At 36.5% G+C, this 16,876-nt stretch overlaps 1 protein-coding gene across 1 annotated transcript in view; it reads right to left on the reverse strand.

Annotated features, from left to right (window-relative positions):
• The window catches only part of LOC131050840 (protein TONSOKU), a 157,045-nt gene that overhangs the window by 87,489 nt on the left and 52,680 nt on the right, over positions 1-16,876 (reverse strand). The window contains exons 10-11 of the mRNA XM_057985133.2: positions 10,441-10,541; positions 10,184-10,307 (exon numbers count right to left, since the gene is read on the reverse strand). Coding sequence (XP_057841116.2) covers positions 10,184-10,307; positions 10,441-10,541 — 225 coding nt within the window. The remainder of the gene's footprint in view (positions 1-10,183; positions 10,308-10,440; positions 10,542-16,876) is intronic.

Consider the following 16,876-nt stretch of genomic DNA (forward strand, 5'->3'; position numbering starts at 1 on the left):
TTTGAGCGCTCATATATGGAGGTCGGCCTTGCTATTTAATTAAAAAATCATTTTAAAAAAAAATTGTTTTATCTCCAAGTCGGCCTAGGGGCATGGAGAGGTGCAAGCGCTATATATGGAGGGTGAAAACTATTGTTTTCACATCATTATTTTTATCCCTCTACATGCGAATTAAGGAGAAGGAAGGAAGTGCGAAGTGTGGGGTGCGAATTCCATTCAAATCCAAGGTGGCACTATTACATCAAAGGTGGTGCGATATTTAAAGACCTTCATTTGAGCGAATTTGAGCGAATTTGAAGACCACACCAAAGGTGAACTTGAAGATCACATTGAGGACAAAGGTGGCGAAGTTGATCTTTTGAGGAGATAACTTTGAAGATCATTTATACCCCAATTTTGCCTAGGCGATCTTTTGTCTTTTTGCATTCTAGAGTTAGCTCTCTATTGAGGTATGGCGACCCCGAAGGCGGGAGCATCCACCAGTCGCTCAGCTCTCATGAAAGAAGATCAGAAGACCGAAGAAGTGGAGACCAAGATCGTGTCGAAGTGGAGCAACATTGGAGATACAAACTTGGGGAACTTTAGCACGAAGAAGTTTCGAGAGGTCCCTTACATTGGCAAGCCATCACCTGTCGCCCGGAGAATAATAGAGAGTTGCATCATTAAGGCGGCCGGTTTTCCTCCAGCTATTCAGTGCCACGAGTTGATGATCGAGTGTGCCCGTCACTACAATCCACAGTCCAGGACAATTGTGTCCAATGAGGGAAACACTTTGGCGTACCTTTCAGAGGAAGCTATAAGTGAAGCTTTCCATCTTCCAGAGCACAGGGACATGATATATAAGAGCATTGAAGGAGCCAGATCAATGTACGATGATGATCCAAATGCTTGCCTAAGCATAATTAACAAGAACTGGCTACTCAAGAGTCGTCCCCGTCTAAGCAAGGTACCGAACACACCGCACCGGATTGATTTCCAGGAGGAGTACAGAGATTTGATTACTATGCTCAACCGAGTTACAGGAGCACCTCATGCCTTCTATTTTGAGAAGTGGATGTTTTACTTCATCCAGGTGATTGTTCAAGGAAAGGGTACGATACATTGGGCTAGGATGATTAGCCATTGCTTAGACGTACATTTGAGGAGACTCAGGGCTACTAAGTCCTTCCACATGAGTTCATACGTCATCTATGCTTTGATCAGGAGTGTTGAGTACGCAGGACTACCTCACAGAGGAATGATTGGAAGAGGACCCGGCGAGGTCAGAGCTTGTGATTCCTATGCCTACTTGCATCATCCGCCAGGGAAAAACTACAAGTTAGTTAATGATACTTTCACGATGAACATCACAAGGACGTTGCAAGGAGGGATTCACAATAGATTATCTCAGGATGCCCAGGAATTCATCAAAAGGTACGGTGCTTGGTTCATTCAGTTTCCCAAATTCACTTACATTAGAGTGCATGGATGTCCTTTACCTCCATACATGTTGCCAAGGTATCCGACAGACAGAATTGTGTTACTTGAGGTAACAAGGCAGTTGGCAGCATATGTGAAGGCATTCAGACACAGACATCAGAATGGAGTTCAGGTACCTATTACTTTGGGTAATTCAGTTGAGGTATGTCCTAATGTCTTAGCCATGGATGACGCAGAGAAGGAGTTAGCCTTGTATTCTTTTTCATCTTTTGCTTGGAGAAATAGTTTTGATCCACATGGACATTTAGAGGAGACAGTCGGCAGAAGATTTAGACATGAGCACCAGATTGAAGATTTTATGATGAACCTCCTAGATGATCTTGAAGTGAAACGAAAGATACATTCTAGATTGCCTTTGGATTTCATCAGGAAATGCAGGATTTACAGAGTAGCCGACCAAGCTCAGGACAATGGCAAGCACATCCAATCTTCCTATGATAGAGAAAGCAAAACAATAAGGTTGGATTGGAATGAGCCCGAGGTCGTGGATTTAGATGATTTGATGGCACCAGTCTTGTCTTGTACTCGCAGATGGGTAGACGTTCAGCATCAGAAGTTGAGAGAACAAGGCATAGCTATGTCTTTTACTTTGGAAGAGAAACCAGCCGAAGGTGGAGCAAGTGTGAGTGAAGGCAATCCTAATCCTAGGAATTCAGGTGAAGGTAACCTTCGATGTGCCAGTGAGGGCAATCTCCATCCGAGAGGTTCGAAGAGAAAAGAAAGGTCAGAAAAGAAAGAGCCTTCCAAGAAAAAGCAAGGTGCCAACAAAGATCAAACACCAGGTACTTCTTCCAGACCAGAGGATAGAACAATTCGAGTAGAAGAGTCCATGGAGTCGATGGTACAGAATGACAGGCAGGAGGAAGGACAGGCACAGCATGTTTCATCAGATGGATCTCTCCAAGACTATGATTTAGAAGAAGATAATGAAATAACATCTCCTCCCAGACAAGAAGAAATAGTGCATAAAGAAATTCAAGTTCAAGAGACAAGATCAAATATCCCAGATTGGTTGAAGGAAAGATTGACTAAGGTGATCGTAGTAGAGGACGAGGACAATGCAATTGATTTAGAGAGCCTTGTTGGACGTTCACATGTGATAACAGAGAAGAAGAAGGCTACAAAGATGTCCAAGATGATTCGAGATGAGACTGGATCTAGGAAATTGCAGATAGCTACGCCGGCAGCAGACAAATATGAGGGTGAGATTCTAGCAGAGGATTATGATATACAGACTATTGAGTTAGGACCATCCACAGCAGAGCAGACTTTAGATGATGCTACCGACACATTTGAGGCATTGAAGGACAAGCTTAGAGAAGAAGTGGAAAAGAATAGAAAGCTTGAGAGAGAGGTCGGTGCATGGAGGGCATATTTCAGTCACATCAACGAACCTTTGGGACGTCAAGATCCAGTTAGATCACCAGTGCAGGCATTGCCCCTTCAATCGATCAATGAAGCAGAAAGATTCAGGAACCTGGTCCAACGTACATGTAGTTGGATGGATAGATCTCATACAGTAGCCATAGAGTTTGTTACAAGGATGACGAAGATTATTCATCAGGCTATCCAAGTTCTTGAGATAATCCACAGATTGATGGCAACAGTAGCTGCATTTGCCCATACCAAGGACGTTGTCATCCCTGTCTTGAAAGTAATTAGACATACATCCAGAAGAATTTTAGCGCAGGAGAGGATCTTGGAAGGTGATTCTCACAGTTTATTTCAGTGGTCAACCTTACTCCATATAAAGAGTGTTCTCTTCGAGGACATCAGTGTTAGATGTGGTCAAGTTGAGGAGGTGATCAATCCGATCCAGGACAGAGTATTTGAGGTACTTCGTACCATTCTTGGCAGAAAGATCGAGGTCGAGACAGATGTGGATATGCAGGAATTTGAGGATAGAATCAAGATCATCTTTCGCAAGGACGCAGATGTTACAGATGAGCAGTATGATCAGATGTTTGCCACCATGCTCCTGATTGATAGAACGAAGGAACTTGAACCTACTTGGGACGCAGCTCTTCTAGATGCATTCGATCAGGTCATCCACTTAGAAGAGAGTATCAAGAATCTTCCCGAGATTCCAATCACAGAAATCGAAGGAATCGTGACAAAATTCATTGCATATGCTAAGAAAGAGAATTGGAAAGGGAATAAGATTCTAGATGAAAGGTTGTTACAGATGACATGACATCTTATTTCTCATTGGTTGATACCTCCTAGGTTTTTGTGCCGAATTTAATATTTGGCTATGTATTTAATATTGTTCAGTAAAAAGGAGGTCATTTGTAACAAACCCTAATTAGGGTTTAGGTGTCATGATCTTGTCCGTTGATTTACTTTCAATCTGGACCTTTCATTGTAACTGGGGATGCTATTTATACCCCCATTTTTCATTTCATTGAATAATAGTGTAATAGAGAATAGATAATAGAGGAATAGAGCAATAGTTAATAGTTGATTTGAGTTAGAAGCAATTTTATTTTGTAGCAAGATTGAGTCTTGAAGAGAGAAATTCAAGCAATTGTTGTACATGATGACTTGGAAATCAATAAAATATTGAAGTTATGGTGTTTTGTTGCAAATTTCTTGAGTTATCTTCATGGTTGTTTGATACACTTGAATCGTGCTCAATCGAAGTAGTTTGTTAATTTGAAAGACTAAGTGTGAGATTTGATATTTGGTAGGATTCGTAATCCAAACCACTAGCTTCTTGCTGATTGTAGGAACGCCTTGTGTGGTCGACTGGAGAACACTTTGAGTCCTTAATCTTCAATTATCATTGTGTCTTGGATATGTACCTTCGCAGTAGTGTCCTTGATCTTTGATGTATTGAATACCATTATATTACCTTAGAAGATCGCACTAATTTCAATTGAGTTGTTATCTTATGGCAAAATTGAAGTTGGTTGAGTCTTGCCAAATCTCGTCCATACTAAGTCATTCATAGGGTTAGGCTAGATTAGACCTCTTTAAACCCTATCTTTTTGCTATTTTTTGAAAATTCCTTTTAGTTTAGTAAAATTTTCGAGCTTTAGAATGCGTAAGACCCCTTGGAGGAAACAGCAAATCACATCATACCACTAAAAAAGCTTGTCCACACGTAGAGACCCTACTAAAAGAACCTTGGAGTCTACCTAATTGATCCTTTACGCGAATCTTCAGCAGTTAGAGACTATTTTCTCAAGAGAGGATAAGATGCCTATTGGTATTTTATTCTGTGTATGATTGTGTATAAAATACACGTCAACAGGTTCGGGCTTGAGAAGCTCTCTGTGAGATGTATCTTTAACTTATGTTTTCCTGACTTCTTGGCCCTTGGAGCTGGAATGAGAGATGTTTACAAAATGTCTTTGCCTTCACTTTCGGATTTCGGGACCTTTAGCCAAGTTGAGAGGTTTTTGTTTAAAACGGCCTTTGTGATGAAATTCGACCAAGTGTCAAAAAAATAGGCGATTTTGAAATTGCTTATCACTTTGCCATTTAAGCCGATTTCAAATTTTCCTTCATTTAGCCAATTTTGAAATCTTTATTCATTTTCGGCTCAGATGGGCGGTTTGCGCGATTTATGACTGTCAAGTTGAACGTTTAACTTAACAAGCTTGGCCAAATGAGGTGATTTGTGTGATTTATTCATTTTTATCATTTTCGGCAAGCTGAGCCAATTTGTTTTTTTAATCTTTTTCGGCCAAAATCCACGATTTTGGTCTATTTTCAATTTCTGCTAAGAAGCCGCCTTTTTGGAAGCTTAAGTCATTTTCGGCCTACAAGGGCTTTTTGCACAAATTTGGCTTCCTTCCATTTTCGAGCTACTTGGTGAATTTGTGAAACTTTGTTTGCATTATCAATTTCAGGTTATTTCCTCTCTTTGTGCGAATTCCAAGTCATTTTCGCCTTTGTAAGAATCGGGTTTTTTAACATGAATTGCGCGATTATCTTTTGCACTATTTACACGCCTCTTTCAAACTTCGGGCTACTCATCTTTTTGCACTATCTTCACTTTATTTTTTGGCCCAAGAGCTTAGTTTATGCAACTCCTGAAGTTTTCGGAGAATAAACGAACTTTGCAAACAAAAATTCTTTATTCGCATGATTTTCTCTTTTGTTAGTTTCGGCCTACGAGCCGATTTTGAGAATCTAAAGCCTACATTTCGGGCTGAATGGGCGAATTTCTTTTCCCTAAGTTTCGGCCCTCTTACGTGATTTGTGCAACTTGATTTTCGGCCTAAATGGTCTTTTCACGAGTTTTGGATTTTCGGCTATGAAGCCTATTCTGTATGATTTTAAAAGTGCTTTCTTGAAGATTGTGCGAGTTTGATCTCCCCTTGAATGATTTCGCAAACTTAAAAATAGGTTAACGACGCGATTTCTATTGTTTTTCTGATTTCTCTTTGGCTTACTAAGACCCTTTGCGAGATTGTGGAGCTTTTATCATTTTCGGCCCACTTAGCCGACTTATGAGCTTGAAGTGGTTTTCGGCCTGAATGGCCTTTATGCGAGTTTTGTTCATTTGTCATTTTCAGGCATATTGAAGGAAATGCGTGATTTTACCTTATAAAACATTTTTGGCTCTTCAAGCTTGATGGCACGATTATGACTCCCTCTCCCTTCTCGGCCTACAAGAAGTATTTGCAAACTTAAAGAATAAGGCTCAAGATTTTGTCATAACCTGAACTTCTCAACGATGCCTTTGACCTCTCACGTGGGTAGACCTTTTCTCTTAACGCAAAGCAACTATTTCAAATGGGGGGTCCCTGTCAAAAGGACAGGGACGGGATGTGCGATACGTACAACAGGTTGTACTTCATCCTGATGATGCTAAGGGGTTCACTTCATTCTCTCCTTGATGATGTTTGATCCTTCGTTTTGAAGTTAGATTTCTCTTGCCTTGTACATGATGTTGAGCCTTTGTCTTGAATTCCTTATTGTCACAATGTTGTCATTGCAAAGCTTCTCGATGATATGAAATCTCTCTTCCTCATTGAATCTTCTTTATGTTGTTGATATAGTATTCTTCAAGTTACTATGTCTTGATTCCTTCATTGTCTTACCTTTACTCATGTGGTGAAATCCTTCCTTGGAAGTGTTGTAGAGCCCATTCATCCTTGTTCCAAGGCTTCCTTGAAGTTGTGATGGCCTTGATCTTGTCTTGGAACACCTCCTCTTCATGATTGAGTCCTCCATTCACATTTGCCTGACTTGGATTACATGTTTCTTGACCTCTTTAAGAGGCTGGATGTCTTGATGTAGAGTCCCTCATTGTGAAGTATCCCTCATTTCATTGCTAAATGCTTGAACTTCTTGAATCTTAATGTAATGATTATAATCCTTGGATAATTGATCTTCGCCATCTTGCTTGCATTGTATTGACGCAGTCTTGAAAAGGCCTTGATGTTGTTGTGGAACATTTCATGCTTGCATGACTTGAAACTCATGTTCCTCATGTTCTAGTTGCTTTCGTTTACTTCCACCTTTTCGCATATTTAGACCTTTGATGCTCTTGTTGTAATTGCAGAATTTCCATGATGTGGTTAAATTGTTGAGGTTGTGATGTTCATCTCTTTCATTTGTCTTCAACTTCTTGAAATGCTTTCCTCATCTATTCACCATCATTATGAAGTCTTCTTCACACCTTGAGTTGTATCCTTAGTCCTTGTGAAATTCCTTTTCACTTGATGGCCTTTGCAATTGCATTGCCATGCATTGATGTTGAACACCTTAACTCCTTCATACAGCTGAGTCTTTCGCTTCCTCATTCCTAAGCTTTAACATTCATTCTTTCCTTCCTTATTGATACCCTAGATCTGCTCCAATTCGCACTCTGATAGCAGAATTTCACCCTAAATCTGGTACAAAAATAGGTAAAAAATGTCTTCAAACTTGCAACAAATCAGCCCTTGATGGGTCTGCAAATCGGATTTGATTCTGCCTTGTTTCAATGTCCTCTACTCTCTTTCACAAACTGTCAGTGGAGGAGTGAATGGAGACTGAGTTGTGAAAATAATTTTCACATTTACTCCTTATTACATAGCATCTTCCTTAATTGAATTGATCTTTAAAAACCTTAATGTCGCTGATGATGACCAGAAAGCACTGATGAATCATAAAAGTCATATATTTCTGCTCTTTATTTTAAATTACCTCTGCTATGATTGAGTTTTTATTAGTGTTGGAATGTTTAATAGCAAATTCTGCAGGTAAGATTGCAAGGGTAAGATGGCCTTGGGCTGGATAGCAAGAGGATCTTGCAATTGCACCCTTCCTTAGTAGACTTCCCCCTTGATGTCTTGAATATAGATTCATTGGTGTTGTGATGATACTGACTCGCCTTGGAAAGTAGAAAAAACAAAATCCTTGTCTTAGCTGAATGTGAAACTTGAATCCTTTTTGTGATTGATCTACTTTGTTCCATCCTCCATGCATCCCACTGCTGCCCTTAAACCTGAAAAAGAAACATGTTTTGATCAAGATACTAAAAAGAGAACAATGTTTTCTCAAATCTGGAAATGAATTTCAAATCTGATTTCCTTTATTTGACTTCTGATTTTCGTCACACTTGCCCTGAATTTGCACCAAGTCTCCTTTGACAACCTCACTCCTAAATCTGATCTGCAAGTCTACCCCATCATGGAAAGGATCTGCCTCAAGGTCTGATTTAAACCTCTGCTTCCCTAATTTGCAGGTCTGATCTGCTTTCTGCTTCTCCAAATCTGCCTTCAAGCTGATACAAATGTCTTCCAAATTGGTCAAAACCAGACCTCACAAAATCACTCCAATACCTAATCTGCAAATTCACCTTACATCTTTAGGTCTGCAGTTCAATCTCTGCTCCTTAATTCTGCTGCAATTTGCTTAAGTCTGCTGGTTACAACTCGCGTTGAATTGGACTGAATTGATGTTGAATGAAGAATTTGATTGCTATCTTATAGGCCTCTTAACCCCTTGAATTCATTTAAGCCCACTTGCACGATATATGTTTGAAATTGAATTACTTGAGTGCAAATTCAAGTCGGCTAGCTTAGGATTTATTTATTTTACCTTTTAAAAATTTTGAATTTTCTCCCTTTAAGGCCGACTTAGGGCTTTCCTCACCTTAGGCAGGTTTTAGAAGGTCTAAAGACAGGTTCAAAGCGCTAATTTCACATTGTCTTGCACAGATGTAAGTCAGTTGAACCTCCCAATAAATTTACATTAACATCTTGCTCTCAGGTTGGACTGTGTATGAGTTCAACATTTCCATACCTATGCAAGGCAAAATTTGTGAAGTGGACATTCTTTTCCCTTTTGACTTACATCAAGTTCAACAATTTCTAGGATTTTTTTCAAGTCAGTCTTTGATCAAATCTCACATTCTGATTTCCATTAGTCTTCTGGTTGATTTGGTTTAGCAAGTCTGTATCAAGATGATTAGTAGGATATTTCATCTCTGAACCAATTTTGGTAGGTCTACTGTTTAGTGGCCTGATTATGGCTTGAGGACTATGATGGATTGTAAGTTTTTGTATAATCTGGGGCTGTAGATGTTTATACCTACTTGTAAAAGAACTATGGCCAGTTTTGTCTCCCCTTGGCCTTGGAGGTTGACTTGTGTCTCGTCACCTCCTCTCTATGTAATCCTGTATTATTATAATATAATGGTGCTGGCCTAGCCAGCTATTTATCGATCAAAAAAAAAATCTCACATTCTCTTGAGCAAACTTAACATTAAGTTAAAACAAAATTTGCAATTAGGCCAGATCAGACCTCTAAAAGGATTTGCACTAAGTGTTGCCGATCAAATGATGATAAGAATCTCTCAAACTTCCGCATTGAATGAAGGTTGCAGTTTAGGACAATTTTACACCTTTACCTTCAGTTGTAACAGGTTTTACACTAAATGTAAGCCTAAGTCCGACTTTCACCATGATGATCATGCAGAGAGTGTAGCAATATTGGGCGAAATTGCAAGGAAACCTAGCAATTCCAACCCCAAATTAATCAAAGCACGTCAATTTCAATCCTTAAAACATCTTGTACTCCAACAATTCTGCAACATTTGTTGCACCTTGACAACCTTGACAACATTGACAACAAATTCTTTAAACTCAACAAAATTTTGCAACATGTTTAATTTTGACAACTCTCACTTCCAACCCTTCAATCCTAAGTCTTGACACCTAATCTTGATTTCGGATTTTGAAACAAGACCCCTTGACTTGACAAGAACCATCCCTCTCATAAGCAAAGGACCAAAATTAAGAAAAGAATGCCAAACAAAGCAAACCTAACTAAAACACCAAACCAACCGAGCAAAAAGTGGGGATCCCCATTTGCAATGGGGTGATGTGTGCTTACATCACAACGCTAAGGTGTCTGAGGTGAAATTGAAATCAAATGTTCCAAAAGATTCCATCAAGTCAAATAAACCACCCTTAGAAATCCATCCGCTTATAAATCATGATAATGAAAATTAGATCCTCTAAAATGCTTGCATTTTCTTAGAAACGAAAAATAAATAATAAGGATTCTATTCCTGATCAACAATCTAGGTTAAGCTATGAATTAAACAACTTAAGAGACATATCTGCATTTGATACAACACAGCACAAGTAGGAACCTCTTTGTCTAAAAGAACATAATAGCCGAAGTACATTTTCTAGTCTTTCTAAGTGACATTATACATGCTATGTTCATAATTTAGAAAAGACAAAGAAGACATCACCTAGGGAATTGTGAGACAAATCCAAAAGTGAGAATATCCCAGACTTTCCAAGTGCCTTTATCAAAGGCAACACGGACACATCATCCAGCTCACAATTAGACACCACAACTTCATCTTCTGATACCTGCTATCGAGAAAATAAAGAAAACTAGATTACATTGTTAAATAGGCATTCCTGGAAATTATATATTCTACATTGGGACGAAGCAACAAAACAAATAGAAGAAAATTGGATATAGCATGTCAATTCAAGATACCTTCATGTTATATAGTTTAGTCAAGAGTATTTGATTAGGAGTCTGACTGCATTCCTTGCAAGAGATTAAATATTGATCTGCCAAAGTTAACCAAACCCAACCTGCAATTGTGCACTTAGAAGTTATCTCATGGGCAATATATTTAAGGGTGAAGCACCCTCTAGAGACATTCCAATGTATTTCACAAATTTCTAACTTAGTAGTAGTATATATTGAGGTTAATGACACGAGAAAGTATGGGTGATCCTAGAAAAGTGGAAATGCAAAAGAATATACAAAAACAACAAAGATACAAAGGTTAAAACTACTAGTTATGTTATATTTTGAATAGGAATCTCAGATGTGTTGATTTTCCCAGGTTTTATTGGATGTATTTTAATGTATATATCTGATTCAATCTGATACTTGCATTCTTGGAATTCTATGTGTTATCAAATTGAATAACATTATACTATATATATTTCTTTGGAGAGGCATGTCCTTGAACGAACATGTCTCTCCTTTAACTATAATAATTTAATCAATATTATAATGTTTCATCAATCAATTATTAATTTAGAATAATATAATAGATTAATATTGAATATTAAATTTTATATGATTAATAATAATATAATAATATAACATAATAATATATTATTATTAATCAACATATATTATATGTATTCTAAATGATCATTCGACTGAAGCTACAAACATTAACACTCCCTCTTAGCTAGGGAGGATGATCAGACAGAATGTATAGTGATCTCCCATGTCAACACTTATGGCCCTCACCATAGCTACAGAAAACATAATTAACACTCCCTCTTAGCTAGGGAAGATAAAATCAATGCAAATGCATTAAGTCTAGATTAATTATGGAATAGAGAAAATATTATCTCACTATGATATCAGGAAGTATGGTATAAACAAGAATATCAAGGCACATGATATTCACCATAACTCAAAAATATCATCTCATGATATTGGGAGTATTTGCATCAACCATATGATGCTCATCACAGGAGAGTATTTGCATCAACCATAGTCTCAAGGTGTGAATTTGCCTCCGTCGGCGATTCTATTCACAAGCTCTTGCGTGGATTGCCTCTATCAATGATTCTATCCATAAGCTCTTGTGTGGATTGCCTCAGTCGGCGATTCTATCCACGAGCTCTCACGTGGATTGCCTCAGTTGGCGATTCTATCCACGAGCTCTCACGTGGATTGCTTCAGTCGGCGATTCTATCCACAAGCTCTTACGTGGATTGCCTCAGTCGGCGATTCTATCCATGAGCTCTCACGTGGATTGCCTCATTCGGCGATTCTATCCACAAGCTCTTAAGTGGATTGCCTCAATCGGCGATTCTATCCATGAGCTCTCACGTGGATTGCCTCAGTCGGCGATTCTATCCATGAGCTCTTAAGTGGATTGCCTCAGTCGACGATTCTATCCACAAGCTCTTACATGGATTGCCTCAGTCGGCGATTCTATCCACGAGCTCTCATGTGGATTGCCTCTGTCGACGATTCTATCCACAAGATCAAGTTATTGTAAGATCGTCACCTTCCAATAACCTCAAAAATACAAGTGGAAATCATTTGGAAGTCGTCACTTCCTTATGATTCACACAAGGCCCATAAGGCATTAAATGATTTCATTAGTATAATAATCAATTGAATCAAGTTTTACCTCATAAGTGTTTCACCTTCAATAGTGAAAATCCCTCTCAATCACTATGATCAAAATTGTCACAAGTTGACTGAACCATCTACTCCCTCTAAAGCTCAAGTTCTTGTATCAACCTCTTGTCCTCTTTTGAAATGTCAGACTCCCTCTGCATCTGGTCTCAATCATCAATTCGTTTATAAGCATCAATTTATTTCTCCCTTTAATTCAATTTTATTGTGCTTTCGTCCTAAAGGTATGTCAGAGAGAGATTACAAATAGCTCATAAACTAAATTATCTCGAATAGAAATACCAATGATAGAAGCATACAAGATTTTACTAGCCAATATTATAGCATAAATTAAAAACTCAATAATTCATGTGCCTTAATAAAACGTGGAATACTTATCTTAAGTTTAAAACATTTCCTTTCATAAGGTGAGCCCATATAAGAAATATCACGCATGAATCATCTCTCGTCATAATTCCCTTTGAATGATGTAGAACATTTTCATAATTTTGATCAACACTTCCATTATGATCTGCCACACACAGTCGTTAATAACTTTTGCAATTTACCAAATTTATCCAATCTCTTCGGTGAGATGTTAGAAAATCTAATCACAAACATTTCCTCCAAGTTATAGCCAGATCCAACGGTTAAAACAAAAGTTATGACATTTTTCCCAAAACTGCTAACCCTAGGTAGGGTTTCAAGTGATCTGCACCAAAGTCGTCATATCTTGCACAAAACTGAATCAAATTTGATGAGATAAACATATTTGAAAACTAGAAACACAGATCTTTCCATCCATATATTATAGTCCTCATTTTGAGGCCAACCAAGGGTCGTACAATGGCATATTTCAGACTGAAAATTCTAGAAAAAACTGAATTCTCCAACCCTCTCCAACCTCCAAATTAAACTTCACAGGCCTGAGCTCTGATACCATGTTGATTTTCCCAGGTTTTATTGGATGTATTTTAATGTATATATCTGATTCAATCTGATACTTGCATTCTTGGAATTCTATGTGTTCTCAAATTGAATAACATTATACTATATATATTCCTTTGGAGAGGCATGTCCTTGAGCGGACATGTCTCTCCTTTAACTATAATAATTTAATCAATATTATAATGTTTCATCAATCAATTATTAATTTAGAATAATACAATAGATTAATATTGAATATTAAATTTTATATGATTAATAATAATATAATAATATAACATAAAAATATATTATTATTAATCAACATATATTATATGTATTCTAAATGATCATTCGACTGAAGTTACAAACATTAACAAGATGCAACATCATGACTACTGTAGTTTAATCAATTATCAGGCAGGTAGTTTTTCATAGTCTATCAAATTATGTGATACTTTCTGTTTTTATCAAATGTTCGAATATGTAATTTTTTGAGTCAAAAAGAATATAGAAAAAAGGCATAGATAAAAAAGTTAAAATGATTAGTTTATGTTCAGATGCAATATCATGACTGATGTAATTTAATCAATTATTAAGTAGGTGGTTTTCTGCAATGCATCAAATTATGTGATCTATAATCAGGATTTAACAAACAATTTTTTGAGTCAGAGAACTACTTAGATTGGTGATCTCCCAAGAACTCCTGATGCTTTGTGCCTATGAGTATCACCTAGATGCAATGAGTGCTATGTGGAACATTTTGCTAAAATTTCAATCACAATGATTAACTAGGCATTAAATTAATCACACAAATCATTAAAATTAAAACTGCAAAAACGAAAGTAGAGCATACACAGAAAATTACACCTCAACCTGATTTGCATTCCTTCAGAAAGCATACAAAGAAACCTCCAAAACTGATATAACTCGCAGTTGCATGGGAACTAACTTGTATCTTTCATTTAGTTTTCCAGTACTTCAAAAAGCTTAGCCTTTCAATCCGTTAAAACACAATCTGAAAGAAATGCTTACATTCTTCTATCTGATCCTATCTTTAGACCAATTCAGATAAAAATCTTATCTCACACATGAGATGGCTTGGAAGATAAGTCTAAATTATTAGTTATTATCTACAATTTAATAATCTTATTTAGCTAAATTAAATACTTTCCCTTTGATCACTAAAGTGAAATACAATATAGACTAACTTGAACCACTTGAACTTTTCCCTGCAGATTCTCACTGAACCTATGCAGAAGTTCATATCCAAGCTAAAACTCAACACATTCAAAAAACTACTCGTGAAATTTGGGTTAAAGAGATTGAATCTAAAAAACTACACAGTTAAATCCAAATCAAACATCACATAGTTCAATCAAGCCACGTGAATTAAATTTGTTACTGTGCCCTTCAAACATTAATTTACACTTACTAAGTAATTTTGAATTTCTCTTTAAATTTTTGCTTTATTCATGTATGAATTCTAGCCACGGTTTCACAAGTTATCATATTTGAGGAATATTTATATATTTCACAAGTTATCTATAAGATTTATTTATGAAAGTATGTATCATATTTCATTAATGTTTGTATATATAAAAATATGCATAAAACATTAACAACAATGTCCAAAAAAACTATCGTGGGCCATACAAGTGCAACCTCCTAACAACATAAAAATATCTCATGCGACACTTAATGACTAAATTAAATACATTCTAAATGATTTAGTCAATAGATCAGTAGATTGCTCCTGTAGAGAATCAAAAGCAATGGTGTACAATGCTCAATAGCCCAACTAAGTTCAAGCATAAATTTAATCACACTGAAATCCTGCGGCAAATGCAACAATCATCTTCAAGTATTGCTACGGTTACTATTTCATTGCACTAAAGTGCATGGGTAACTAGCCATTGCAACAATTGAGTGAATGAGAAATGGTGTTAAATACTAGGTTCATTTCATCATGACTTGGTATGCAATCTATGGCAATCTATCATGGATCTTTCCTTCACCTATTTATTGTTAGAATGATTTCTGCAAGATTCATCGAAAGGGGGATAGTGTTTACAAGATAGTGAAAATTTTCTTTGCTCTTGTGGACAACTTTAAATAATATTGAAACAAAATATTTAAAATATTAATTAAAAATAAATTAAACTGGAAAGCGGCAATCTAAAATCCATTAAGAATGCTCAGTAAAAGTTACAAAGTTTGGATGTGCAGAATTACTATAATGATTACTTGTGGAGGTCATTTGGAGATGACTAAAAGGTGATGTTAAACCAAGTTCCCCAGATGGAAACAGTGTGGGACAAGGGGACAGATTTTTTGGAGGCTATTTTCAAAATTTTCAAAATATAGGAAATTTCAAATATTCATATCATGACATTGATAAGGCACTCATTATATACACATTTTAGAACCTTAATGCGTAAGTTTAGAGCTCAATTGAGAGTGCACATGAGTTGACACACAAATTAATAAACTTTAATTGCTTTATTGTCAATGTTCAAATATATTAGCCCATATTGATAACTAACATCTATAGATAGTAAATTGAACAGCTTGGAACAGTCAAATGTTCCTTCCTGCTTCATTATTCCAAATAGTAAGCACATTCAACTTTATATATATAAAGTCTAATGTGCTTATTATTTGGTACAATCAAATATTTATTAGTTCGTACTAAAGAAGAGCTTTATATTGTATATAAATACCTCAAGGTTTCGCACTGCTCTTGTAGTTTTAATGTTCACACAACTGATATGAAATTTAATTGGACATATTCCTCATTAGTAATCATCTCATCTGATTTCAGTTAGACTTGGGTCAGATTTAATATAAAAAATGCGTTGGAACTGGAAAATGTTTTCTCCACCGCACTATCCTCTAACAAGTTTATATAAAAGGTACTTAAAAATGATTTACACGGCATCGTGAGCATGGCATAGGTGCCGAGCATTATGGATCATACACTAAAACTTCCCAATTATAGAGTTCACGTCTAATGATTTAATAATCAATGGTTCATTCAAATAGAAGTTTCTTTAACATTACCGATAACTCTCTTTGGATGAAGCAACTGGTGTTCTCAAAGAAACCATGATTTACTTGAATAAAGAATTGTGGCACGCTGATTGACTATCATTACTTTTTTTTAAATCTTACATAGAAATTGTTACTGTGGCTTGAGGCTGCCAAATACTGGGTATTGGACATGTTGATAGACAAGTTTCATTAAATTTTGGCAAAATTTTGAGTGCTATAAGAAAGTATTTCCATATCATGAGCTACTGGTATAGTGACATTATATAGCTCCATTTTCATCACATCCCCAAGGACTGAAATGTCACCTATAGGGGATAAGGTCTTAAAACACAGGTGACATGTGCCCAAGTACACAGCTACAGAACATATAAGGGTCAAATCAAACAAAAAATGAAATTTTAATTTATAAGAATGGTTAAAGTGTCCTTCGGTTAGTCCCACATTGCTGACAACTGTCAAAGCACAAGCTTGATAATGATTAAAGGAGCTAGAGCGTGAAAAGATTAAGGATTGCATCAAATTCATCATCTCCTCCATCCCATTAATTATTACCAACTTATATTAGTAAAAATTCATCAATGTGATGACTACTAAGTCACTTGAGATGACTATAAAATACAAGTCAAATCCTACAAATTAAAATTCTAATTCAAGGAGTAAGTTAATTGTGAATTCAATTATTCAACAATTACCAATTAAACAAACATGTTACTTTGACAGAAGCTTCCATAAAAAAAGGATGATATTATTTATACATTTAACTATCCCCCAATATGAAAACTTAAGGCTCCCAGTA

Source organism: Cryptomeria japonica, chromosome 11 (genome assembly GCF_030272615.1).
Source record: "Cryptomeria japonica chromosome 11, Sugi_1.0, whole genome shotgun sequence".
Classification (NCBI taxonomy): domain Eukaryota; kingdom Viridiplantae; phylum Streptophyta; class Pinopsida; order Cupressales; family Cupressaceae; genus Cryptomeria; species Cryptomeria japonica.